At 49.8% G+C, this 27,484-nt stretch overlaps 2 protein-coding genes across 2 annotated transcripts in view; one reads left to right on the top strand and one right to left on the bottom strand.

The window, feature by feature from the left end:
* The window catches only part of LOC138683127 (olfactory receptor 14J1-like), a 29,087-nt gene extending 8,405 nt beyond the window's left edge, over positions 1–20,682 (top strand). Inside the window, exon 2 of the mRNA XM_069774651.1 lies at positions 20,436–20,682. Coding sequence (XP_069630752.1) covers positions 20,436–20,682 — 247 coding nt within the window. The remainder of the gene's footprint in view (positions 1–20,435) is intronic.
* Positions 5,613–8,845, bottom strand: LOC138683191 (olfactory receptor 14A16-like). Its single transcript, XM_069774723.1, has 2 exons — positions 8,704–8,845; positions 5,613–6,592 (listed from the first exon to the last, which is right to left on the bottom strand). The coding sequence occupies exon 2, from the start codon at positions 6,567–6,569 to the stop codon at positions 5,613–5,615; it is 957 nt and encodes a 318-aa protein (XP_069630824.1). The 5' UTR covers positions 6,570–6,592; positions 8,704–8,845.
* Positions 20,683–27,484: the final 6,802 nt, after the last annotated feature.

Here is a 27,484-nt window from a genome sequence, read left to right as displayed (position 1 = left end):
TGCCAGAAAATATACTGATTTAAGAGTAGATACAGAGGTGGCTCAGATACAGTTGGCTTTGATTTTTATGGGACAATTGGCACCGGACATAAGAAAGAAACTTCAGAAGCTGGAGGGAGAGGATTCAAGGAGTCTGAATAAAATGTTGGAGGCAGCATGGAAAGTATATAATAACAGGGAAAAAGAAGAGAGGAAAATCAGAGAAAATAGATTGTTGGCCGTAATAGCAGGAACAGCAGGCAGAGGACGAGGTGGAGGAAGAGGATGAGGTGTTTGTGGATGGGGAGGATCAATGAATTTTAGCAATCGGAATTTTAACACCCCCTTAGGAGTGAATCAGTGTGCTTTGTGTAGGAAGGAAGGACATTGGAAAAAAGACTGTCCTAAAAATGAGCAGTGTTCAGGAGGAAATATTCAGAAGGAGGTAGCCAGAATGATGGTTTTGGATGAATGAAGGGGACCGGAGGGGAAGCCAGCTGAGCCTCTGGTTATAATTAAGCTGGGAGAAAAAGAAGTTAAGTTTTTAGTGGATACAGGAGCAACATTTTTGGTATTAAATACTTGTAAAGGAAAAATTGGAACAAAACCAGCAAATATAATAGGAGCAACAGGGAAAGAGGAAAACCGACCATTCCTGCAACCTCTGGATTTGAAATTTGGAAACAAAATAATTACACATGAATTTTTGTATGTACCAGAATGTCCGATACCCTTGTTAGGAAGAGATTTGTTTTCTAAATTAAATGCACAAATTGTTTTTGAGGAAGGAGAACTTTTTTTGAAAATACCTGAGTCAAGAACAGGAGAAATCTTGATGATACAAGAAAAAGTGGAGGAGCAGGAAATTCCACCGGAGGTGGATTTTGCAGTGATCCCTACAGTATGGGAAACAGATATTCCTGGTAAATCAAAATTAGCAGCGCCTGTAAAAATAGATTTAAAAGAAAATGTAGGAACAGTAAAAATTAAACAATACCCAATCAAACCAGAAGTTAGGCAGGAGCTGAAGAAATTGATTGACAAATTTTTAGAGTACAAAATTTTGGAGGAATGTGAATCTGAATATAATACTCCTATTTTACCAGCCAGAAAACCCTCGGGTGAATACAGTTAGTGCAAGATTTGAGAGCAGTGAATCAAATAGCCAAGGACATATATCCTGTGGTTGCAAATCCTTATACGTTGTCAACAGCGTTAAAGGAGACTCATCAGTGGTTTACAGTGCTTGATTTGAAAGATGCTTTCTTTTGCATACCCTTGGAGAAGGAAAGCAGAAAGTTGTTTGCTTTAGAATGGGAAAATCCACAAACTGGGTGAAAGATGCAGTTGACATGGACAAGACTACCCCAAGGATTTAAAAATAGCCCGACAATTTTTGGAAACCAGCTGGCAAAAGAGCTTGAAATCTGGAAACAGGACAAACGGAGGCCTGAACATTTACTTCTACAATATGTGGATGACATACTGATTGCTACAGAAGAAAGATTTACCTGCATACAGGTAACCATTGACCTCTTGAATTTCCTAGGACTAAATGGGTACAAGGTATCCAGGAAGAAAGCCCAAATAGCATGTCAGACTGTGATATATCTGGGCTTTGAGATTTCAAAAGGGCAGCGACAATTGGGAAAAGATCGCAAAGAAACCATTTGTGGTATACCTGAGCCAAAAAATATCCATGAACTTAGAGCGTTCTTGGGAATGGCAGGGTGGGGTCGTCTTTGAATCATGAACTACGGATTAATAGCTAAACCATTGTATGAGGCCCAAAAGAACTCTTCTTTTGTGTGGGGTCCAAAACAGCAAAGGGCCTTTACAGAGTTAAAACGCGCTTTAATGTCTGCACCTGCTTTAGGCCTTCCTGATTTAACTAAAGATTTTCAGCTGTTTGTTCATGAAAGACAACGCCTGGCACTTGGTGTGTTAACCCAGAAGTTGGGAAGCTGGAAACGACCAGTCGGATACTTCTCCAAACAACTGGACACAGTGAGTAAAGGGTGGCCAAATTGCCTTCGAGCAGTGGCTGCAACAGTAATGATCATACAAGAAGCTCGGAAATTGACTTTGGGAAAAACAATAACAGTCTATGTCCCACACATGGTGAAAACTGTTTTAGAACAAAAGGGGGGACACTGGCTATCTCCGAGCAGAATGATGAAGTACCAGGTAATATTAACTCAACAAGATGATGTAATTTTAAAAACAACTAACCTGGTAAATCCAGCGGTGTTTTTAAGCTCCATACAGGAAGAAGGACAATTGGAACATGATTGCTTGGCTGCTGTTGAGTACGTTTATTCAGTATTCCAGTTGTGAAGATTTGAAGGATGTACCATTGGAGCGACCGGACTGGGAATTGTATACAGATGGTAGCAGCTTTGTGGAGCAAGGAGTCCGATACGCTGGATATGCGGTAACAACAGATACCACAGTTATAGAAGCAGGAGCATTGGCAAGTACCACTTCAGCTCAGAAGGCGGAACTTATCGCTTTGATTCAAGCTTTAGAACTAAGTGAAAAGAAGAAAGTAAACATCTGGACAGACTCAAAATATGCTTTTGGAGTGGTACATGTCCATGGAGCATTGTGGAAAGAGAGAGGATTATTGTCCTCTCAGGGATCAAATATTAAACACCAAGATGAAATTTTACAATTATTACAAGCAGTTCAAAAACCAGATCAGGTAGCAATCATGCACTGTAAAGCACACCAAATTGGAAACACAAAGGAAATTGTTGGAAATAATTTAGCCGACCGAACGGCAAGAAAGGTAGCAAAAGAACAAGCATTCCAAATGGCATTAATTCCTTCCAAAACAGTAACCCTTCCTAGGGAAAAACCAAAATATTCAGAAGAGGATAATAAGTTAGGTCAATTATTAAATGCTAAGAAAAACCTAGCCGGATGGTGGGTAACACCTAAAGGGCAAGTAGTAGTTCCACCCTTTTTGATGAGAGAAATAATTCAAACAAAGCATCAGGAATGCCACTGGGGAGCAGAAGCCTTAGTAACTTCTTTGCAAAAACAGGTGGTATCGCTCAAAATGTTAGGAATGGCTAAAATAATAACTGCAAAATGTGAAGTATGTTTGAAAAATAATCCAGTGATCAGGAAAAAGGTTCAAATGGGTCTAATAAAATCTAGTACAGAGCCTGGAGATTATTGGCAAGTAGATTTTTCAGAACTACCTAGGCAAAATGGGTATCAATACATCCTGGTGGGGCTTGATACTTTTACAGGATGGCCAGAAGCTTTTCCATGTCGTTCCACACAAGCAAAGGAAGTACTAAAATGGTTACTACAAGAAATAATTCCAAGGTTTGAAGTTCCTATAGGAATTTCTTCTGACAGAGGTCCACACTTTGTTACAGAAGTAGTCCAAAATGTTATGTAGATAATGTGAAAGTATTGAAATAATTTTCAACACTTTCAAAGGGGGGAAATGTTACTGATTTGTTATTGATTTGTTATTAGTTAGAATTAATCCTATTCAATTTTAATAGGAATATAGAATTAGAAGAAATATTTTAGCAAAAATTATATATCTATTGTATTTTACACATTGAACCAACAGCTGCTGTGAAATCCTCTGTATAGCCCTGTAACAGGGCTGGAGGAATTGGTTAAAATCATCTAGCAGGAACATTCAGAACTTAAATAACAAGCTTAAGATTTAAGATAATTTGGATATAGTGTTTATTTGTAGGAGTATATTATAACCTAGAAGAATGCATAAGATGTCAGAATTTCAAATTAATGGGAACTGAGAAGAGTCAAATGAAGCAACTTGTAGTTATCTGCCAAGAAACAGTTAGTTACCTGCCAAGGGCCAAACTGCGCAGAATCACCTAAAGAAGGTCAAGAAGCGGACAAGTGAGGAAGACTATGAAAGACCACCAGAGGACTCTAGAAGACCACCAGAGATCTTCAATGTGCCTGCATAAAGGACATTTACATATGCTAATAACTTCCCAGAAATCTAATGAATATGCATAACATTTCCCAGAAATCTAATGAATATGTATGAATAAGTTCAATATAAGGTGTATGATTTTGGTGTTCAGGGGTGCGTGGTTCGTGAGAGGACTCACCCGTGCACCGGGTCGTTAATAAAGAAGTGTGTGCTTATCTACACTAAATTGGTGTTGATAAGTTCTTTATTCCGAGTTTTTTGGCAACACTGGCAGCTGCTTCATGGCCCCTGTCCTTTTCCTGGCCCAGCCCCACCGCCCATACACGGTCCCACAGCCCCACTGTGCAGGCACAGCACAGGAAAGGGGACAGTCAGGGGTGGAGAACGTTCCCCTCCTTGTGGTCCCAATGGCAGCCTTCAGATCACAGTTCCCCTATGACCTTCCTACTTTTGCAGCTTCCCCAGCACCCGACCCCTGCCCTGCTGCAGCCTTGTCCCACGTGGGGCTTTGCAGACAGCTCTGCTCCAGGGTCTGCCAGGGTCTGGGGAAGGAGCAAGGCTGGGCAGGGCTGTCCGTTCCCTCAAACCAGCCCTTGGCCCAGCAGGAAGATGGAGATGGCCTTACAGCAAGACTTACCCATAAACCTAAGGTGACCAGCAAGTGCTGGAAATGGCCAATGAGAGACGCTGGGGGTGACGAAGACCCTGAGCCACCTTCCGTGTCTGTCCGTGGCACCAGGGGCACAAACTGTCCTCCTCCTCTCCTCTGCACCTGCATGTCTTCACTGTTTTCCACAAGCCCCGTCCCTGCACCACAAACCCCTGGTGTCAGTCCTTGCCCTGCATGGCCACACACTACAAGCTCTACACGGATGTTTTTCTCTCCTGGGCACTTTCCAGCCCACCACAGCTCCCCCTAAACTCTCCCCACTTCCCTTGGCCTCTCTCCACCCCTCTAAACTCTCCCCAGTGCAGCCCAGTCTGGCATGGCCCCACAGCAGTGCCCACCACAGGGTGCGGCAGAGCTCTGGGCACTCACCCCACAGCCCCAGACCCTCTGAAGGGCACAGCAGCTCCTCGGGGGTGGAGAGGGCTGAGCCCCAGGGCTGGGGGGCATCTGTGGCACAAGGCTTGAGGAGATCCCCTTGTATGATGGAAATGCTGCTATGGAGGCCAGCTCTGTCACACAAGTGCCCATTGCCTGTCCTTGCCTGCGGTCACAGGCCTGCCACACAGCAGGACTCTAACCAAGCTTGAAGAGCACTCAGGCCTTCCACCAACCAAAGGGTTCAGAAGGAAAGCATGGCAGTAGGAAGAGAGCAGCTCGGGAAAGACCAAGCACTGCTGCTCCCTGGCGCTGCTGCTGTGCCAGGACTCTTTTCTTCTTCCCCTCTGCACACAGGCACTGCTGCCTGCAGCTGCAGAGAAGGTCTTGGTGGAAGAAACTTGGAAAAACAAGTCACTGCAGGGCCCTTTATTTTGTTGAAACACACAGAGGGCACAGCTCATTTGCACAGCCTGCAGGGCACAGAAAAGCCTGGACAGACTGTGAATTAGAAACCAGAGGAATAAAGACACTTCTTTGTGGAAAGCATTCAGATAAATAAAACAAAGTGAAAAAGAAGGAATAAAACCACACCCAAAATCACCACAAAAAGACCAGCAAAAGACAGGTTGGGTCTGTAATGAGATATAAGTACTATGCAGAAGACAAGAGGTAGTTTATTCCTTCTAAAAGGCATCCAGTCATTAGTTTTCTCAGGGCATCCTTGATCTCATGGTTTCTCATGCTGTAGATGAGGGGGTTCACGGCTGGAGGCACCACCGAGTACAGAACTGTCACCAGCAGGTCCAGGGATGGGGAGGAGATGGAGGGGGGCTTCAGGTAGGCAAAACTGCCAGTGCTTATAAACAAGGAGACCACAGCCAGGTGAGGGAGGCACGTGGAAAAGGCTTTGTGCCGTCCCTGCTCAGAGGGGATCCTCAGCACAGCCCTGAAGATCTGCCCATAGGACAGCACAATGAAAACAAAACAGCCAAAGTCTAAACAGACACTAACCACAAGTACCCTAACTTCCCTGAGGTAGGCATCTGAGCAGGAGAGCTTGAGGATCTGGGGGATTTCACAGAAGAACTGGTCCACAGCATTGCCTTGGCAGAGGGGTAGTGAAAATGTATTGGCAGTGTGCAGCACAGCATAGAGGAACCCACTGCCCCAGGCAGCTGCTGCCATGTGGACACAAGCTCTGCTGCCCAGGAGGGTCCCATAGTGCAGGGGTTTACAGATGGCAACGTAGCGGTCATAGGCCATGACAGTGAGAAGAAAATACTCTGCTGAGATCAAAAAGGTAAACAGAAACACCTGGGCAGCACATCCTGGGTAGGAGATGGCCCTGTTGTTCCAGAGGGAGTTGGCCATGGCTTTGGGAAGAGTGGTGGAGATGGAGCCCAAGTCGAGGAGGGCGAGGTTGAGGAGGAAGAAGTACATGGGTGTGTGGAGGTGGTGGTCACAGGCTATGGCAGTGATGATGAGGCCGTTGGCGAGGAGGGCAGCCAGGTAGATGCCCAGGAAGAGCCAGAAGTGCAAGAGCTGCAGCTCCCGTGTGTTGGCAAATGCCAGGAGGAGGAACTGGGTGATGGAGCTGCCGTTGGACATTTTCTTCCTCTGGGAATGGGGTGCTGTCAAAGTAGAAAAAAGACAGTGAAGAGTCAGGGCATTGTTCTCTGAGCAATATCAAAGCCATTTCCCATAGACCCTCCCACTCTGACACACACAGACCCTTTTCCTTTTCTAGGAGACCTTCCTTCAGGTCTGTGGCTGGCGCCCTGCTTGGTGCTGGCTCAGAATGCAATGAAAAGCAGGGCCTCTGCCCATGGGCTCTTGAAAAGTCAGCCCTGCTCTGCAGCAGTGGGTTCATGGGATCGGTGCAGGCAGGGGCCAGTCTGGTGTTTGAATTTGTCACCTGAAGCCGCTCCTAACGCAGAAGGGTTTGTCAGCATCTGCGCTGCCAGTGCTAAGGAACCAGGAGGGTAAAAATAGTTTAAGAGTTCTAGGGTTTTTTACAGCTGCCCACATCGCCCCTGGGGAGTTTTCCTAGATCTCTGGAAACTTCAGCATTTCTGCTGCCCTCCGGCAGAACAGTATGAGCCAGGCAAGTCAAGAGGATTGCCTGTGGCTTAGTGCAGAGAGAGGGGGAGCTGTTCTGTCCTTCTGTCTAGTTCCCACTTGCACTGTGCTTGCACCTTTCTGAGATGGAGGGTGATCACGCTTTCATGTTTTACCCTGAAAAGCCACCAGGCACTGCTGAGAGCAGAGACATCCACTGCAGACCACCAAATATCTCACCCTTTCTCAAAGTCTCAGCACCCTGCTTCTAGCCAAGACAAACCAAGCTCATTTCACCAACCTAAGAGCATTTCCTCAGTCCTACCATCTCTGTGCTTCTCCATGGGGCTTTTGGATCACAGAAAGCTGCTATGAGACAGGTTTGCATCCTTCAGGGCAGCTAACAGCTTGGAAGGACACTCGGAGGTGATAGCCAAGTGACCTGATATGATGGCATCTCTGTAAGGGAGAATCAGCTCATTTTCCCAGCCCCACAGACAGCATTGAGCATAAACCCTCAGATGATAGGAAAGCTGGGACACTTGTTTCCATGGACACAGCTATATGGCAGGTCCAACAAGATCACTGTGTGTGTAACTCTGCAGCTGAAACTCCCATCCCCAGAGAAACAGACAGCAGGAAAAGATAACAGTAACACAGACAAGTGGAGAACCAAGGAAAAGAGCAGAGATCGACTGGCTCAGAGAGGCAAGAGGAGAGGCAGCTGCAGTCTCAGGAAAGTGTTACCCTTACCCAGCTGTGCATGCCACCTCCCAGACACCAGCACAGCCAGGCAGTTGTTCTCAGTCCCTGTGCTCTACTTCAGGAGGCTCCTCTCAGACTTACTGATCACCCCAAGCTACAGCTCAGGAGTCTCAGGGACTTGCTGAAAGCATGACAGCTCCTTTTCCATTTCTCCCAAAAATTTCCCCGGAGTAGGAAACTGAAAACAAAGACTCAGGGAAGATCCTTAAGATATAGTAGTCCATGCTTCAACATTCCCCTTGAAAAGTGTCCATGGAAATATCCTGAGAGTGATCTGGAGCCGTGAGCAGCCCTGATCCACACAGCACCCTCTTGTCAGCAGAAGGACCCTGCCCTGCTGCAAGTTGTTTCTTCCACCCACAGCTTCTCCCATATCTGCTGTTACTGTTCCCTGGCAGGCTGAGAACTTACCCTAACCGGTGGCAGAGTCCCTGCCCCAGCACACAGCCCCCCACGGTGCAGGGACCCTGCTCAGAAGGACAGCCCTGGGCACCCCTGGCTGCACACCCACCTTCACACTCTGCAGCCATCCCCAGGTGAAGGCAGCTGACATGCCCTGTCCCTCTGAAGGTGCAGCAGGGAAGCTGTGCTCCAAAGCACAGCCTTTTTCTCTGCACTGCAGAAACTGTGAGAGTCCCTCTGACAGATCCCATAGGCTGTGGAATGTACCAGCTTTAGGAGGTCATTCCAGGAACCACAGCTGCATTGCCCTGCAGCCAGAGACTTACCCTGTGAAGGGCTGTCAAGATTTTTCTCCAGGACAGCTCTCCTCTCTCCTCCCACCCCAGACTGCCTTCAACCTCCCTCTCCCTTCCCTCCTCTGCCCTCGGTGCCTGCAGGCAGTGCCCTCAGCCCTGCTGCACTTTGCAGAGGAGCTGCTCCTGGGCAGAGCTGTGTCTCTGCAGTGCTGCCTGCTTGCCATGAGCTCCCTCCAGCCCAGGAGCCCAGCCCAGCTCAGCAGCAGAGGACCAGCCCAAGGCAGCCCTTTCTCTGCCCCCTCTGGGCTCCCTCCAGGTGTCCCTGGGGCTCCAGGGGAACCTGCTGGGAAACAGGCTGAAGCAATCACTGATGATCCTTCCCTCAGCTACAGAGAGATGCTTCTTTCAGCACTGACATTTCTCCCATCTGAAAGAGTGAGGTCTAAGAATCACCTTTTCATTGTTAGGGAGGGAGGTCTACCCTGCCGGCGCCAGTTGGGAGGCCATGTCTACCCCACCCGCATGGTTAGGGAGGCCAGGTCTACCTTGTCCTTGCCGGTACGGAGGCCAGGTCTACTCTGCCCACGCGGTTAGGGAAGCCTGGTCTACCCTGCCCCCGATGTTAGGGAGGCCATGTCTACCCAGCCCGCGCTGATGGGGAGGCCAGGTCTACCATGCCTGCGTTGTTAGGGAGGAGGTCTAACCCACCAGCTCCAGTCGGGAGGCCAGGTCTACCCCACCCGCGCGGTTAGAGAGGCCGGGTCTACCCTGACCTTTCTGGCTCGGAGGACAGCTCTACCCCGCCCACTCGGCTAGAGAGGCCAGGTCTACCCTGACCTTGCCCATAAGGAAGCCACCTCTACCCCCCTCGCATGTTTAGGGAGGCCTGATCTACCCGGCCTGCATGGATAGGGAGGCCAGGTATACCCCACCAGCGCCGGTCGGGAGGCCAGGTTTACCCTGCCCTCGCGGTTAGGGAGGTCAGGTCTATCCCTACCTTGCCGGTAGGGAGGCCAGCTCTACCCCAGCCGCGCAGTTAGGGAGGCCTAGTCTACCCCACCCGCGTGGGTAGGGAGACAGGTCTCCATTCATGTCCTTCTGCTCTCAACCCCTGACAATTCTTTCTCCCTTGTCCTCCACACACCTAATGATGCTATGAAGAAAACACATGCCACTCATGTCCACTGCCTGGCTGGATTGCAGGCTTACCTCACCCAGGGACTTTCTCAGGGGTACCTTGTGTTCCTGGAGATTGACACAAGGTCCTGCACAGTCACCTCAGGCAGCAAACTCCTCTCTTGCAAGCCTGGCATGGCCCTGGCCTGTTTTTCTCTGGCATTGGGAACTGCAGGGCTTGTTGTCTTTCTGAGCATCTCATTTCATCATTACCCTGACACCTGTCATCCTTCCCAGCAAGTTTTTTGCTCTGAAGAAAGGCCTTCGCATACGTGGGGCTCCAGGGTGCTTAGTTCCAGTTTCCCGCATGTGAGAAGTCTTTGGTGAGTGGCTGCAAACCAAATGTGCATGCATGCCCTCACAGCAAGGGACACAGGCAGGAGGATCTGGAGCCCCTGATTCCATCACAGAGCTTCTGAGGGAACCGCTGTGGCGACATAGTGGGTCAGGTTGCACAATTTTGGGTGCTGTGATGGATAGAGACAGGTCCTTTAGGAGACACTGGGGGATGGTTGGGAAAGGTGGGAGAATGAGGCTGGGGCATGGCCTCTGTAAAGGATGGGGCAACTCGAACACATATGGTGGGGTGGACAACAGGTTGTGCAATCATTACTGGGTTAGGAACAGATGACGCACCACTGATGGTGACATGAAGGTAGGAGTTAGAACCACTCAGTCAGGGTGAGGATGTGGACAAAGTCTTCTGTAGGTAACCTGAGGAAGTCTCCAGATCAGCAAACCTTGCCCTCACTGGACGGGCAAAGTGACTGGGTGCAATCAGCCCCATTGGGTCCTGGAGAGTCTCAGGGTCGACTTCTTATCACAGCAGCCAGGTGGGCCAGGAGGCTGAGTCAGGGCTGGTCAGGGACATTAACGTGTCAGCCTTGGCTGCAGTGACCGTGAAGTTGTTGCGTCATGGTTCTGAAGGGAACTGAAGCCAGAGAGTAGCAGAGCTCAGGTTTGGGATCCCAGAGAAGCAGACCTTGGCCTGCTCAGGGCTCTGGTGGGAATACAGGGATTGTATTAGGAGACTGAAAACTCCCCCAAAGTTCAAGCTAGCAAGGGATGTCAAGGGCAACAAGATGAGCCACTACTGCTTCCTTAAGAGTTGAAAACCAAAGAAAAGTAAAGTGGGCCACTACTGGATTTAGAAAGAGTAAATGCAGGTAGGTCTGACGTACACTATGACTTCTTTTCTGCTGTCTTCCCCTGCAAGGTCTCCCACGTCTCTGTTGCCCTCAGGCAGGACTCAGACAGGAGGAGAACAGCCAGCAGTGGATGAGGACCAAGTCAGGGGCTACTTGAGCAGACTCACCTCTTTAGATGGCCAGCATCCAAGGGTGCTGAGAGCGCCAGCCAACACCATTGTAAAGACATTCTGCATCATCTTGGAATGGTGATGGAGACTGGAGGAGGTCCCAGACGACTTGCAAAGAACAAGAGAGGCATGCATCTTCCAACAAGTCCCAAAGGATGAGCTGGGGAACTAAAGGCTGTTTCACCTCACTTTGGTGAGCGTGTGTCACAGCCCTTGCCCTTCTGAATCCCATTTCTGGGAACCTGAAAGGGAGAGTGACTTGAATTAGCAAGGGTAGGTCATGCCTGGCCATCCTAGCATCTTTCTGTGATGAACAGGACTGCTTTTCTAGATGAGAGGAGAGCAGTGTCTATCATTTCCCTGGATTTCAGCAAGGCTTCAACACCATACCCCCTTTATAAGCTTGTGCATTGTATCCAATTAAAGGCATTACAGTCTGGATGGCTGGTTGGATGGTGGGGTTTGGAGGGTTGAGGTGAACGAGTGCTTCTCTGCCTGCAGACCAGTGACACCTGGAGAACTGTAAGTGTTTGTCGTGGGATCTGTCCTGGTTCATGTCTATACCAATGCCCTGGAGGAACTGATGGAGAGCACTCCTGTCAGGTTTGCAGATGCCACTACAGAATGGAAGAGCCAGTCAAGTTGCTGGAGGGCACTACTGCAATCCGGAAGGATCTAGAGAGGCTGGAGTGTTGTGGTTAATCATAGTAGGCAGCTCAGCCCCACAGAGCCACTTGCTTACTTGATGGCAGTGGGATGGGGGAGAGAATCAGAAGGGTGTAAAAGTGAAGAAAACTCGTGGGCTGACATAAGGACAGTTTAATAGGTAAAGCCAAGCTGTGCATGAGCGCCAAGCAAAATAAGGAATTCATTCACTCCTTCCCATTGGCAGGCAGATGTTTAGCCATCTTGAGGAAAGCAGGGCTCCATCAGGCGTAACGGTTACTTAGGAAGGCAAACACCATAACTCTTAATGTCCCCCCTTCCTCTTTCTTTCTCCAGTTTTTATTGCTAAGCGTGACATCTAACGGACTGGAATATCCCTTTGGTTAGCTGGGGTCAGCTGTCCCAGCTGTGTCCCCTGCCAAATTCTTGTGCACCCCCAGCCACCTCGCTGGTGGGTTGGTGTGAGAAGCAGAAAAGGCCTCGATGGTGTGCAAGCACTGCTCAGCAGTAACTAACTCATCCCTGTGTTATCAGCACTGTTTTGGTCACAAATCCAAAACACACAGCCCCATATGAGCTGCTATGAAGAAAATTAGCTCCATCCCAGCCAAAAACCAGGACAAGATCCCCCTCTTACTCCATTCTGCTTACTGCATGCTCAGGTCTCACACTACCCAATACAGCCTCAGTAACCATCACCCCCCCTTCCCAACCTCTCATTTAAACACAGATATCATTCCCTTACTCTATGGACCACCCCTGCAAAATGGGCACAAAGTGTCCTTTGAGTTCATTCAGTCCATGGCTTGAGTTCTGTCTGTTACGGTGCTCACTCGGGACAGTGTTGGTCTGCCTGCTGATCCTGACCCGTGAGCTCACAGAAAGCCCATCACCTGTCCCAAGGCAGAGATCCATGCATTCCCATTGCTCTCTCTATCGTAAAGGGCATCTCCCCCTCCTTGCCTTACAAGCCTGCCCATCCCTGGCCGCACTCCTGCTGTGTGCTATCTCACACCGTCTCTGCTCTCCACATGAGACTGTCGCTCACTGTAACCACACACAGACGTCTAATTCCTCCTCTTTGTTCAGCACGCTGCGCACATCAGTGCACTGACACTTCAGAGAGGTGCCCAGTAGCGCTGATTTCCCTGAAGGATGCCACAGGACCACAAAACTACAATAGAGGTTTGAAGGGACAGGACTGGACCCACTATTGACCCCTGCAGTGCACCACTGGTGACTGGCCTCCAGCGAGACCTCGTGCCACTGGTCACCCTCCTGTGGGCCCGGCCATTCAGCCAGTTTTCAATCCCCCTCACTCTCTGCTCATCCAGCCTCTCCTTCAGCAGCTGCTTTGTCAGGATTTTATGGGAGGCAGTGTCGAATGCCTTAGTCATCTACCAAGGCAGCCATTTCATTGGAGAAGTTTATCCGAAGTTTGTCAAATAGCAATGGCATTTCCTTTCATCGGCTGTGCTCTGGGCCTCTGTGGTGTGTTGGTTGGGGTCTGGCACTTGGAGGGCCATGATGTTATGCCATTGTGTAGCCCATAAAGATTTGGCCACCTCAAAAACAGGGAGGATAGGAGGGAAGTGCTACCAATTCTGGACATTGCTTGGTAGCAAAGAAATAATAGTGGGCTCTATCCAACCTCTCCAACCTCCATTGCTCTCAGCTCTGTTTAGTTATGAAATGCAGATGTCAAATGTTTTAATAGAAACTTGTCCTGAGAACAGTTTTGCCATTCAATGTGTTCATAGGTAATGCATTTCAGAAATGACTATATAAATCTCGATTTATGTAGAAGGAGAGAAAGGGTGATCAGCTATCTGTTCTGTGTCAATGGCCAATAGAGAAAACAATCCTGAGGATTTATAGGAAACCCTCAAAACTCTGAAAATGAAGACTTCTTACACATTTATTATCCTCAGCTCTTTTCTGCATATGTTTCAATATGTACCTATCATCTCCATTGAAGGGTTGATGCAGTTGCCCACACAGGGGTGGCCACTGCCTCCAGGATACCCTGAGGTAGCTGAAGACCTCATGCGGGACCGAGAAATGTGCAGCAGGACCAATGGCAGAACTTCTGGAGCATGAGCTGGTGGACAGGCAGGGTGTGGCAAAGCCTCTTGGCTGAGACAAGTGATTTCTCTCCCTTGACTAGAAAGGGAAGCCTGGGCAGTTGCACCCAAGGTGCCTAGTGTTAGAGGTGATCACTCTCATCCCACCTTCACCTACAATAGTCACCTGTAATTTTCCAAGCAGGGAATGAAAAACAAGTGTGTCTAGATGATGCGGAGTCTGCTTGAAGACGTTCCTGTAACCCAGATATGTTGGGGTTAGTGCAGATTTGGCTATTTAAAAGGGAACATTTCATTCCCTTTGTCTCTTTGCTCCCCTCTGCGAATCAAGGCAGCTCGTGACTTCAGTGTGTGACACGCTGTGTGCAAAAGAGCGAATATGGAGAAACAAACAAAGTCCAGGACAGGAAATGTTTTGGGAGGTCGTGGGTTCTGTGACTAAACACAAAATGTGTTTTCTGTTGGTCTAAGGTTATCCTCTGCAGGAAGCAGGTTTCAGTGGAGGTAATGTGGACTTAACACCTAGCTGAAAAATGTCTTTTATTTTTAATTGAACTCTGCCTTCCTTGGTTTTCATATGTAGGCAATTGAGAAACACCCTTCTGTGTCTGTGTGCCATCATTCTCCAAGTAACACAGGTGGGAATTGGTGCCCATGGGCTGAAACACACAGCTACAGACTTCAGTGGAGGTAGCTCAGATTGGACCAGGGCTGCTCCAAGTCCCAGGTGGCTGATGAGAGACATGGTAGGTTGGGGGTAGGGATGAAGACTGACCACAGGTTGTGGAACATAAAGGCTCTGGATTTTCATATCTATTCACACTGAATTAGAAGATGCACAGGATCAATATCAGTTAGAGATTGCTGATATCAATTCATGTATAAGCAGAGAAATAAGGTGGAGAAAAAGAAACCCTTTCTTGTTGTTTAGTGTTCATATCATTTCACTTAGATTACACTCCTGAAACTGCTCTTATTAACCACATCAGAATTGAAGACTTAAAAGAAAACTATGGAAAGTAACTTGACTCGTTAGGGTGTTTTGCATGTTAATGAGCCCTCTGGTGCTGACTTCCTGAACTGCAGATCCTGAAAGACCTAAGAAGCCCCTACAGAAGTAAAAGTCAGTAGCAAGCCTCCAAGTTTCCAAGAGTGTTAGTGGGCCCCAGTGAGGGCCATCCCTGAAAAGGCCATGGAGGGAATGACCAGAAAAGGGACGATCCCTGGGAGCTGGTGAAGTAGGAAGTCAGAGGCATGGCTTAGAGGTGGAAAACCAAGCGTGGAATGTAGCTGGGAAAACCCTTGATGTGTTTCACCAAACAGGACAGTCAAGCGCTGACCCCCATCCTCTGGGAAAGGGGATCTGTTACCTCCTACGATGCTTGGGGCTCTTCCAAGGAGCAGTGAGATGTGGGGGTGTGTAATGCTGAGTGCAGGACAGGATCCACAGCGGGTGGGTGAGGAGGCAACAATGCTCTGGGGCTGTAAGAACCTGGTGTCTTCTCATGGGCCTCAGTAGAAGAGACAGCAGCCAGGGTGGAGAAGATAAGGATCTCAATTGTGTTGGCTGGTGGTAGTCTCACCTGCTGCAATGTTCTCAGTCATCCCCATTGCAGGCTGTCCTACACTGTCCTATGCCTCTGATGGTTTCCCAGCAGACTTTACCTATGTCCCCATTTCCCCGCTGCACTCGCACGGTGACATCTCCCAAGCCATACTGATGCCCTTCTGGCCTTACTGGCTGTTGATTCAAACAGAAAGCTGTGGTCAAGCAAGGATTGGTCAAGGCCTGTGAGTTCCCCACAACTTGTCTGCCTTCTTCCAATCCTCTCATCATGCTCTTCTCGCACCCAAAGTATCACAGCCCCACACTTGCTTGAATCTTCTGTTTCTCTCTGTATGCCAGCCCTGAAATACCTGTTGTCATTCTGCCACCTCAAAATCAAAACTTAACTTATTTCACTTCAGCAGGATGCCCCGCTACCCCTTCCACTACTTCAAGTCTGCTACCATAGATGCAGAATACTGTGTTGCATATATTTATGTTTTGGAAGATGAATGACTTGGTTTTCGTTCTCTTTTTTTTTTTTTTTAATAGATACTGATAGTCCTGGGGAAATCACACTAATGCGTACTGAAGGATTCTTGCTATGGTCAGAGCTGTATGTATGGGGGCACATATCAATCAGACCTGCACCTGATGTGAATTACTTCTGTGGGCAGGGAGAAGCTGAGAGCTTCCCCTCATTTGAAAACATGAAGGGGAAGGAAGGACAGCATCTTTCAGGATGGAAGGGACCTCAGGAGGTTTCTGGAAAAAACCTGCTGCTCAAAGCAGGGCTAGACCAGATAACTCAGGGCTTTAGCCAAAGACGCCTTGGTCGCTTTCTGGGATAGAGCCCACACAAACTCCCTGGGAAACAGCTCCCAGCATGTGGCTGTGGTTGGAAATGTATTTCTCTATATGTGCACTAACCCCCTTGTTTCAGCCCCTTGCCTCTAGTCCTTGTGTCTTGTGCCATGGACATGAGCCTCACTCAGTCTTCCTGGGAACACTGCAATGCTGCTACATGTTTTGCCCCAGATCTTCCTTTCTCCAGGCTGGACAAGCCCAGCTCCCTCAGCCTCTCCTCACAGGTAAAGTGTTCCTGCCTCGGACCATTATGGGGGCCCTTTGCTAAAGTTCCAGCTTGCCGACAGCTTTCCTATATTGGGATCTGAAATCTGGACACAGTTTTCTGTATAATCCCTTCCCTCAGTCACCTGGCCGTGCTCCTGTTAGTACAGCCCAGGGTCCTCCTGTCCTTCCTTGCTTCCAAGGCACACGGCTCTGTCCTGTCCATCTCGCTGTCCACCAACACCTTTCCAAAACGCCTCCTTCCAGCCAGGCAGCCCCCCGCCTGTGCCATTGCCAGGGTTAGTCCCCTGCAGGGACAGAACCTGGCGTCTGTCCTTGTGGGATTTCCTGACTTTCATGCCAATGCATGCTCTCCTCTTCCTTGAAGCCTTTCCCTGAGCACAGGGGCCTGGAGACCATTTCAGGAAAGACTCAGGCACAGCAGGCATTCATTCCTTCAGCCCCAGCTGTGCCTGCTGTTATTACATCACCTTCCCCATTCAGCAGCAACCCTTGTACAGCCTTGGTCCCTCAGAAGCGACCAAAGCTCTTCTGTTTGCTTTTGACTTCCTTTGCCACCAGCATCTCCAGGTGAGTTTTTCTTTTCCTACACTCATGCTTCCACAAGAAATGCAATATATAGAAATTCCTGCTTTGTAACTGTCCTTGCTGACACCTCCTGGCAGCTGCTTTGTGGCACCTCTCCTTGTGCTGGCCCAGCCCCACTGCCCAAATGTGGTCTTACAACCCCACTCTGCAGGCACAGCATGGGAGAGGGTAGAGTCAGGGGTGGGAAAGTTCCCCCCATCATGATCCCTGTGATGGCCTTCAGATCACAGTTCCCCAACGACCCTCCTACTTTTGTAGCTTCCCCAGCACCTGACCACTGTCCTGCTGAAGCCTTGTCCCCTGTGAGGCTTTGCAGACAGCTCTGCTCCAGGGTCTGCCAGTGTCTGGGGAAGGAAAGGGACTGGGCAGGGCTGTCCATTCCCCAAAACCAGCCCTTGGCCCAGCAGGAAGATGGAGATGACCTTACAGCAAGAGTTCCCCCATGCACAAACACACACACACACACACATACACACACATACACACACAGCTCTCTCTGGCACAGAATCACAGAACCACTGAGGCTGGAAAGCAGCCAGCTTCCACCTTCTCTGTGCTTCCTCTTCGTGCTTGATTTTTGTCAGGAGCTCCTTTCTCACCCACACCAGCCTCCTGCAATGTTGCTTGACTTCCTGCATGTCCTGGTGTACTGTTGTGGAGCTTGAAGAGGAGATCCTTGACCATCAAACAGCTCTCCCCTCTTCTCTGCAGGACCATATCCCATGGGATACTATCAAGGATGTCTCTTGGCACACCAAAGCCTGCTCTCCCGAAGTCCTGCTCTTTGCTTTGTTGCCTTCTCTCAGGAACTTCAACTCTACTTTCTCACCCCTGACTATTACACCCCGACCAGCTCTTCCTTGTTCCAAGGATGACATCCAGCAGGACATTCCCCCTCACTGGCTCCTCACTCACCCTTGTTGGGAAGACATTGTCAATGAACTCCAAACACCTCCTGGATGGCTTTTGCCTTGCTGTGTGTCCCCTTCAGCAAATGTTGGGATAGTTTAGGCCTGCCATGAGGACCGGGGCCTGCAAACAGGAGGCTTCTTCCAGTTGTCTGAAGAAGGCCTCATCTACTTCCTCATCAAGGGCACCATAGAAGACATGCACCCACCACAGGGTTGCCCATGACCCTTCAGCTCTCATCTGACTCATTGTCCATTCCCAGGCAGAGCTCCGCCTGTTTCTGCCGCTCTCTGCCATAAAAGGCAACTTTGCCTCTGGGTCCAGACCTATGGCCTTACCCCTACCAGACCCCCAGGACCCCACAGTTTCTCCAGGAGAGGGGATTTGTAGGGGCCTGCAAGTCCTCATGCTGTTATCTTGTGGGAGACACCCCAATCAAGATGAGCCAGCTGCACGCAAACATGAAAAGCTGACCAAATGGTTCTTCAGTCCATGGGGACCTTGAGAAACTCTGCGGTTCAGCAAATGGAAATCACTTGGAGTTTTACAAGGGGAAGTGGCCAGTCCTGCATAGGTGGGTGTCAGGGGGTTGTGGGGACAATAACCCCATACATCAGGAGAGGCTGGGGCCTGACCGACTGAGAGGTGACCCTGAGGAGAAGGGCCTGGGCACTACGAGGGATGCCCTATGAGCCAGTCGAGTATGGACACTGTGAACAAGGCCAGTTACATGCGGGGCTGCGTTAGGAGGAGCGTGGGCTACCCAGACAACCTGAGTTGTCATGCCCCTCAACTCAGCCCTGGTGTGACCCACACACATGGGTGCATCCCAGGGTGATGCTCCCTGTTTTGGAGAAGTAGGGAGGAACCACGAAGTGTGGAGTGGAGTTCGGCCAAGGTGGGGTTTGGGTCCCAGTGCACATGGCCTGTGTGGAGTGGCTGAGGGACCTGGAGTTCTTTGGCCCAGTGGTGTGGAGGCACCAGATGGTGTAGGAGTAGCATAAGCGTGCTTCCAGGGTGGTTTCAGAGATGGTGGAGGCTTTCTTTGTAGTAAGAGGCAGCATGAGAAAGAACTAGTGCCACAAAGGGAAGCTGAGGAGGCCCAGACTGAACACAAAGAAATGTCCCTCAAAGGGCAGTGCTGTGGTGTAAGAAGTCACCCAGAGGGAGACTGGATCAGCCCAAGGCTTTGTGTTTCAAGGAACAGACCGTGAAGGTGGAGAGACATCAGTGAAGATACAGAAATGCTGGGCTGAGAGCTAGGTGGGAAATCAAGATGGGTGTCTGCCGCCTGAAGGGAAAGAGGTGCAGGCATTGGGCAGTGTAGGACAGGCTGCAATAGAGATGGCCAAGGTCTCTGGCAAGGCTGAAAGGCCCAAAGTCTTTGTTCACTTGTCTATGGCAGTTGCCTCTGCCACCAAGGCCTACCAGGAAATAGTATTTTGAGGTTCTGAACTGGGTGATTTGGGAGTGACAATGCTGAAAAGCTTTTTGATGTCACAAAGTTGGATTTAATCTTAGAAGAGACTGAGTCCCTACTTACCCATTGCTGTAGGGCAGGAGTGACTCCTGCAGAGCCCACAGCAGAGCCCTCCCCCGCTCCCTGGGGCACCCTCAGCCAGCACCAACCACAGCCCATGAAAGGGACCCGCCACAGGTCTTCCTGAAACAGGAGAGGCAATATCAGTGGGATTTCTATGAGAAATGCATCAGGTTTTGCTTAGAGAAGTCTCTTCAAACTTGTCACTGTCTTTTGCCTCTTGGACAGTCCCTCAGGCCCAGGAGGAAGTTGATTTCCAGCTGCAGCTCTATCACTCAGTTCCTCCTTCTGGCATTTGCCAATATGCGGGAGCTGCATCTCTTGCAATTCTGGCCCTTCCTGGGCATCTACCTGGCTGCCCTCCTGGGAAATGGCCTCATCATCATGCCATTGCATGTGACCACCACCTCCACACACCCATGTACTTCTTCCTCCTCAACCTCTCTGTTCTTGACCTGGGCTCCAACTTCACCACTCTCCCCGAAGCCATGGCCAATTCCCTCTAGGACATCAAGGCCATCTCCTACTTGGGATGTGCTGCCCAGGTCTTTCTGTTAGTCTTTTTGATCTCAGCAGAGTGTTTTCTTCTCACTGTCATGGCCTATGACCGCTACGTTGCCATCTGCAAACCCCTGTGCTATGGGACCCTCCTGGGCAGCAGAGCTTGTGTCCACATGGCAGCAGCTGCCTGGGGCAGTGGGTTTCTCAGTGCTGTGCTGCACACTGCCAATACATTTTCACTACCCCTCTACCAAGACAATGCTGTGGACCAGTTCTTCTGTGAAATCCCCCAGATCCTCAAGCTCTGCTGCTCAGACGCCTACCTCAGGGAATTTCAGCTTCTCATGTTTAGTGCTTTCATCTTTTTGAGGGTGTTTTGTTTTCATTGTGCTGTCCTGTGTGCAGATCTTCAGGGCAGTGCTGAGGATCCCCTCTGAGCAGGGATGGCACAAAGCATTTTCCACATGACTCCCTCACTTGGCCATGGCCTCCCTGTTTATAAGCACTGCCATATTTGCCTCCCTGAAGCCCCCCTCCATCTCCTCCCCATCCCTGGACCTGCTGGTGGCAGTTCTGTACTCAGTGGTGCCTCCAGTTGTGAACCCCCTCATCTACAGCATGAGGAATCAGAACCTCAGGGATGCAGCGTGGACACTTACAACTGAAAGTTTTCCAGAAGCTGCAGAGTGTCCATCCTCTTCAGCATATGACTCAGAATGTACCTCATTGCAGGTCCAGCCTTTATTAGTTGCTGTTGTTGTCGTCATTGTTGTTGGGTGAGGTTTTTTCTTTTCTTACTTTTTTTATTTGTGATAATGTTGTCCACAAAGAAATGTGGACACTCCACTTCTCCTTCGTTATCTACCTCACTAGTGTGGCCCAGCGACTGTGTGAACAGGGAGCTATACTCTTTCTTTAATTAAACAGAAGAAATGTACTCGCAGTGAGTTACCTGTCTGACACCCAGGCAACTAAAACCAAACCAAATGTTCTTCCCCATAAGTTCCCTAACAGGTTAGAGGGCAAATGAAGGACCTAAAACCTTCCGTGGAGAAAGGACGATGGGGCCATCATGGAATCCCCCACACCTATGGAATGGGGAATGTTCCCAGCCCTTAGACAAATCTCTTCCTCCTCTCTCTCATGACCCGCACGGTGTTTGTGCTTGGGAAAAAACCTCATCGTCATGTGCACAGTGGCACAGCAGCATCTGCACACCCCCATGGGCTTCTTCTTGGGGTATTGGTCTTCCCTGGAGAACTTCTACAGATCCACCACGCTGCCCCAGCTGATGGCCAGCTTCATGACCGGGGACAGCAGCATCTCTGCTCATCATGGTGTTAGTGTTGTTTCCTGCAGCTTTTGCACGTACAGAGTGCTTACTGCTGGTGACTACATCCTACGATCAGTACTGGGCTGTGTGCCACCCCCTGCTCTCTACAAGACTCAGGAACTGCCAGGTCTGTCTCCTTTGCTAGGGGGATTTCTGCCAGCTACATTAATCATTTCAATTGCGTCCCAGGTACAGATCTGCGGCTCCAGTGGAGTGGACCACTTCTTCTGTGATTTCACCCCATTGCTGGAGCTTTCACACACTGGCACTGTGACACTCATGCTCTTTGCTGTCATGACCTGCTTTTCAGATCCCATCCTCCCCTTCCTGTTCACATGGTCATCCTGTGTGCATCAGAGCTGCCACCCTGAGGAACTTCTCCCATCTGGCGCGGGCAGGCAGAAAGACTTCTCCACCTGCTCCTCCGACCTCACTAGTGCCACCGTTTTCTATGACACCCTCATCCATGACTGTGTGATGCCCAGAAGAGCTCTCCTGAGAGAGTTTGGCAAAGTCCCTTATCTACACCATCCTCACATCCCTGTTCACTCCTCTCATCTACACCATCCTCACATCCCTGTTCACTCCTCTCATCTACAGCCTGTGGCCTAGAAAGTTTGGGGGAGGGGGACACTGAGAAAAATGCTCGGGGAAGCTGTGAGCTGCACGGAGAGCCCATGGGAGTTGTGGGTCTGCAGGAAGAGATTGCTTCTGGTTCTCTTTTGAACCAGCCCAGAGGACCTGCACTGGCATGTGCGGTGTCCTGGGCACTCCCCTGCAAGTGTGGGATATGAAGATGGGTTTTCGTGTGTGACACAGCAGAGAGGTGCTGGTGGAGCTGGCTGGTGTCATCATGAGGCCTCTCTCAAATATCTTGGAAGGGCCAGAGAGACCAGGGAGGTTCCAAGATCCTCAGAAAAGGCAAATCTCAAACCCATCTTCAAGAAGGGCAAGAAGGAGGATGGGGAGTGTTACAGGTTGGCCACCTTCACCTCAGTCCCTGGCAAGGTGACAGGGAAAATGCTCTTGCAGCCATCTCCATCGCTTGAAGGAGAAGAAAAGGATTGCTGAACCCAAGTGGGAGGGGAAAGAAGGGCATGCTGTGTACCTGGACTTTTGCAAGTCCTTGGATGTGGTTTCCCGTAGTCTCCTTAGAGCGGATTGTTGATATCTGGACTGAAGACGTAGACGATGCAGTGCATGGGAATTTGGCTGGACAATCAGGATCAAATTCCATCAGTGCTACATACACCTCTGAGGAGCCAGATCCTGGCATCATCCCTCCGTGATCAGCAAACTTTCATAAAAGATCATTAAAAGCTGGAAATTAAGACTTTTTCTGCTATTACATAGGTTTCCTTTTCTGCAGAGGCTTCAACATTTTTCTAAAACTTACATTCTGGTCTTGACTCAGTTGCCCTCACAGAAGTGGCCATGGCATCCAAGCTGCTCTGTGGTAACTGAAGCAGCCATGTGGGAAAAGCGATGCAGGAATCCTTCGGATGTATGAGTAGGTTTGCAGGCAGGGAACCTCTGGGGTGGTGCAGGGCATCACCTTCCTCCAGTGCTGCTGGGTAGGCTGTGAAGAGGCCTCTCAAGCACAGCAGACAGTATGTCCCCTTGGATGGTGGCTGTGAGGTCCCTTCTGACTGGTCAGCAGCAGCAGCAGGGAGAGAGATACTCTGAGGTCATGAAGGTCATCAGGAAGCCGCCCTCAACAAGATGACACATTTGGGGAGGTCAGGAGCAGCCTGGGCAAAAGAAAAGGGAGATTTGGGGGAGGGAAGAGGGCTTTGACCAACAGACATGGAAGGTTTTGAAGAGGTAAAATGGGTTAAGGGGACGTTGCTGTGAAAACACAGACTGTGAAAACATTCCTCTTAAGCCCTTACACTATCTCCAACTAGTAACCTTAAGCCCCAACCCAACCCCTACATACTTCTCCTCCCCCTCACAATAATCCACTGTTACTAACCTAGCTGAGCTTAGGCTATCCCTAACCTCACAGCTTAAATCTAAGCCAAATCCCAAACCCACAACCCCTTACCCTTACACTTACCCGGTTGCTCAGCCTGGCCCCTAGCCTCTACCCCTAGTATTAACATGTTGGCCTTAATCCTAGCCCTCACACCAGCCCTAAACAAAACCCTATCCCACCATAGTAGCCCACACCTTAAACACTAGCCAGGGAACCTCAGCAGGACACCAGACTCTCTCTGTAAGCCTTTGCCTAATCCCCAACCCTGAAAGGTGAGCTCTAATCCTTAAGCTCCAACCTCAACTCTGGATCCCTGAAGCTCTCTTTCCCATGCTCTCCTGCCCTCATCTTGGTCACCTCTCCTCAACCTTACTTAAGCTGTTTGGGCCTTTGGGACCGGGGCAGGGATCGTGAGGTCCCAGAACAGTCGCATGGCATTGGGAGAGGAATGTGAGGTGACCCGTATCTGATGAGCTCATAGGCCACAAGGAGGAGATGGGTGGGAATGCTATGGTGAGGTCAGCTGTGCCTCAGGATCTCATGGGACAGCAGGGGGCACAAGGCTGGGGAGGTGGCTGTGAGGTCCCTTCTGTCCTTGGAGTTGATAGGCCAGCAGCAGTGATATGGCTGGGAAAGGGACTGTGAGGTCACTTCTTTCTGAAGGAGCTGATAGGTCAGCCCTTGACTCATGGCTGGGATATGTGCTTTACGCTCACATCTGCCAGTGTCTCTGTCAGGCCAGCAAAAGTGTGTTGATTGGGAGAATCCCTTTCCCTAAATACCTGGTAGGCCCATCCAGGAAGAGGGCTCGGATATAGGTTCTCACACCTCTTCTGCCTGAGTACGTGACGGGACAGCAGCAGGCATGTGGCTTGGAAGATCATGGTGAGGTTACTTCTGTCTGGTCAGTTGACATGCCACAAGAAAGCTGATGGGTTAGGCTATCATCTGACAGCAATTATGTCTGAGAAGCTCATAGGCCAGCAGGAGGCACATGGCCATGAAGGCGAGTGTGAGGTCATTGGAATCTCCAATCTCTTGGGGTCATTGGCCTTTGGCAGACACATGGCTAGCATGTCAGCTATGACATCACTTCTGCCTGAGAATCTGAAAGCCAGCAGCAGGCACGTGCCTTGGTTGTAGTTCTGTACCTGGAGATTCTGGTTTTTTACGTCCCCAGTGAGAAAGTCCCGCAGCCTTGGTGCCGTATCATTTAAAATGCCATTTCAGAGAGAGCAAACACTACAAACAGTGAATAAGGCCAACTGCATACAGGGCTGTATTAGGAAGAGCATGGCCACCCAGGCAAGGCTGTTATCATCCCTCTGGCCTCGGCACTGGTGTGGCCACATCTGGACTTGTGTTTCTGAGTGTAGGGCTCCCCAGTCTGAAGGAGTGGGGAACAATTGGAGCGGTCCCAGAGGACATCTGCCAAGATGGGCATTGGGGCCTCTTTGGAGAGGCTGAGGGACTTGGGCTTCTTCAGCCTGGTGAAGTGGAGGCTCAGGGCACGATGGTAGTGGAGTGCACCTGCTTGAAGGGTGGCTTCAAGATGATGGAGCTTTCCTTGGTAGTGGGAAGAGAAGGAAACCTGCACAAAGCACAGCTTGGAAGGTTCAGACTGGATGTGTTGAGAAAGAAATGTGACTCAGAGGGTAGCCTTGTGGTGCAAGAGGTCACCCAGAGAGAGCCCAGATCAGCCCATGGCCTTGTGTTTCAAGGAAAATCCAGCCAGGCTGGAGAGACATCCGTGAAGGAATAGAAATGCTGGGGTGAGAGCTAGGTGGGAAAGCAAGATGGACGTCAACAGCCTGAAGGGAAGAGATAAGGCATGGGACAGGTTATGACAGCCTGCAGTAGAGATGGGCAAGTGCTCTGGCAAGGCTGAAAGGCAGAACAGGTCCAAGGTATTTGTTGTCTTGGCTTTGTCAGCTGCCTCTGCCACCAAGGCCTACCAGGCAAAACTGGTTTTGAGGCTCTGGACTTAGTTTCTTCCTCACCCCTGCTTGGGGAGGCCGGGAGGTGTTGCACAGTTTCCCTACGCTTGGCATTGCTCACCCTCACATCCTGCTGACCCAGGAAGAGCCCTGAGCCATGCATGAGGGACAGGATCTGCCTTCCCAGGGCCTGGGGATCAGGGCTTGGCCTTTCTGCTGCATAAAACAAACCAAGGGTTTTCTCAGCATTACAGCCACCTGCACAGTGCTTTTGCCTCCCTGCAATCACAGCCTCCAGTTATCTGCTCTAACGAGTCCCTGGGGAGGCTTTGTCAGGAATGGCCCTCAGTGGGGCCCATTAATGCTTCAAGGTGCTTTGCTTCTGACTTTGACTTCTTGAGAACTTCATTTCAGTCTGCTCTCAGTAGCTGAGGTTCATGTGCTCAGCCTCAAACACACCATGGGGCTCATTAAGATACAGAAAGCCCTAGGAAGCCATTTTTCTTCCTGCAATTTTCTTCAAGTCTTCAAGACTTGTACAGCTAATTAGAAAGACTTCATAGTGTAGTTAAGGAGGAAGATTTCAAAGTGCACCTATACCCATGATTTTTTTCCTTTAAAGGATACTTTTTCTTACTTTTCAGTATAGAGAAGAGGTGAGAGAAGCATTCTCCAAGTGATAATGATCCAGAGTGTCTCCTCTGGAGGTCTGGACAGGTAGGAAAAGCAGTGCCTTGAGGTCTGACACTGGATGGACACCCTTGCTCCTCACCTCTCAAACCTCAGCACTTCTGACATTGGCCACCTGGGGGCTTCCATCTCTGTTCCTTGCCTCAGGCTTCTCCACTGATCTCTACAGCTGGAGGTTACAGCTCCATTGCATCATCTCCCCCCTGCTCTCCTTAGAGAACTGGCTGCACACAGGCCCAGCAGAATTTTTCCTATTTGCAAGCAAAGCAAAGAAAACCATGATGAAGTTTCATAAACAATAAGTCACACTCCTCCACCACATGCGAAGTACAAGCTGCTCCTAATGAGGCTGCCTTTCTACAAGGGATAGTCTTATGAGAAATGTTTGTGACAGATACTAAAAAGTTAGAGATAAACACAATTAAAGAATTGGCTAAAGAGGCAATTAGGCTACTGGAAGACAGGCAAGCTCTTAGCTCCCTGAAGCTCAAAGCAGCTGCACAGGGGAGAGGTATCTTGGTGAACAAAGAGTAAGGGAAGGAGAGAAGTGGAGCATCATGGAAAGGGCCTTTGCCTAGGCAGTCTGCATCTGAAAAGATGACTTTCAGAAATGGTCATTGTGTCAGGACAGGTGTAAGTATATGAAAGAGTAGAGCAACTAAATACACCTAGGACAGGCAGAATAGTGGTAAGGGAGTTACAGGGGAGGACTGATATTTCTTTGCAATGTCCTCTTCAAAGGGTCATGGAATTGGTAGGGGTCTCTTGAGAGTGAAGACAACCTGATGTGGCACCCATCTCCTAAAGAGGCCAAAAGTGCAGCCCAGGGAACCACAGGCTGTACAAGGTCACTTTGATGAGGAGCGTGCCATTGAGTGACTCCTCATGGGTGACATTTCTGGGCACCTAAAATAGGACAACATCGGCATGGACTTCCCAAGGGTAAATCAGGCCTCGCCAACCTGATTGCTGTCATGATGAAGGAGGTGCATTTGTGCATGAGGGGAGCATGGTGGATGTTGTTTACCTCCACTTCAGCAAGATTTTTGGCACGGTCTCCCTCAATATTCTTCTAGTCAGGTTAGGACTTTATGGTCTGGATGGATAGACAAGGAGATAGGCAAAACACCAGTTGGATGATGAGGCTGAGAGCGCAGTGGTGAAGGGGCCGTACCCTATCTGGAGGCCAGTGGGACATATTGGGGCATTGTGGGGCTGCACAGGGGACTCTCCTGGGCGCTGTGCAGTTTAACCCCTGTATCCATGACCCAGAGGAGGCAACTCTCACCATGTTTGTTGATGGCACTATATTGGGAGGACCATTCCTGTGCCTTGGGATGCCATTCAGGGGAACCCTAACAGGCAGAAGGACAGTCCTGTCAGGGACTTTGTGAGATACAAGAAAGACAAAGGCCAGATCCTGCACCTGGGATAGACTAACAGCCTGCAGTGGCAGGGGAAGAGGACTGCCTGGCCAGAGAGCATCTCTGAGGAAACAGCCCTGGTGGTGCTGGGGGACAGAAGGCAAAACACGATCTAGCAGTGATCCACATGATCCGGGGCTACCTGGTAGCAGAGGTGGCCGGCAGTGTCCTGGAGTGTAGAAAGAAGAGCCTCGCCAAAAGAGTGAGGGAAATTATTGTG

This window comes from Haliaeetus albicilla, chromosome 31, assembly GCF_947461875.1.
Source record: "Haliaeetus albicilla chromosome 31, bHalAlb1.1, whole genome shotgun sequence".
NCBI classification, from domain to species: Eukaryota; Metazoa; Chordata; class Aves; order Accipitriformes; family Accipitridae; genus Haliaeetus; species Haliaeetus albicilla.
Note: the sequence above shows the minus strand (reverse complement) of the source record. Positions and strands in the feature narration are given on the sequence as shown.

Excerpts from the sequence above, each read along its gene's own strand:
- LOC138683191 (XM_069774723.1), bottom strand. The coding sequence starts at position 6,569 with ATGTCCAACGGCAGCTCCATCACCCAGTTCCTCCTCCTGGCATTTGCC.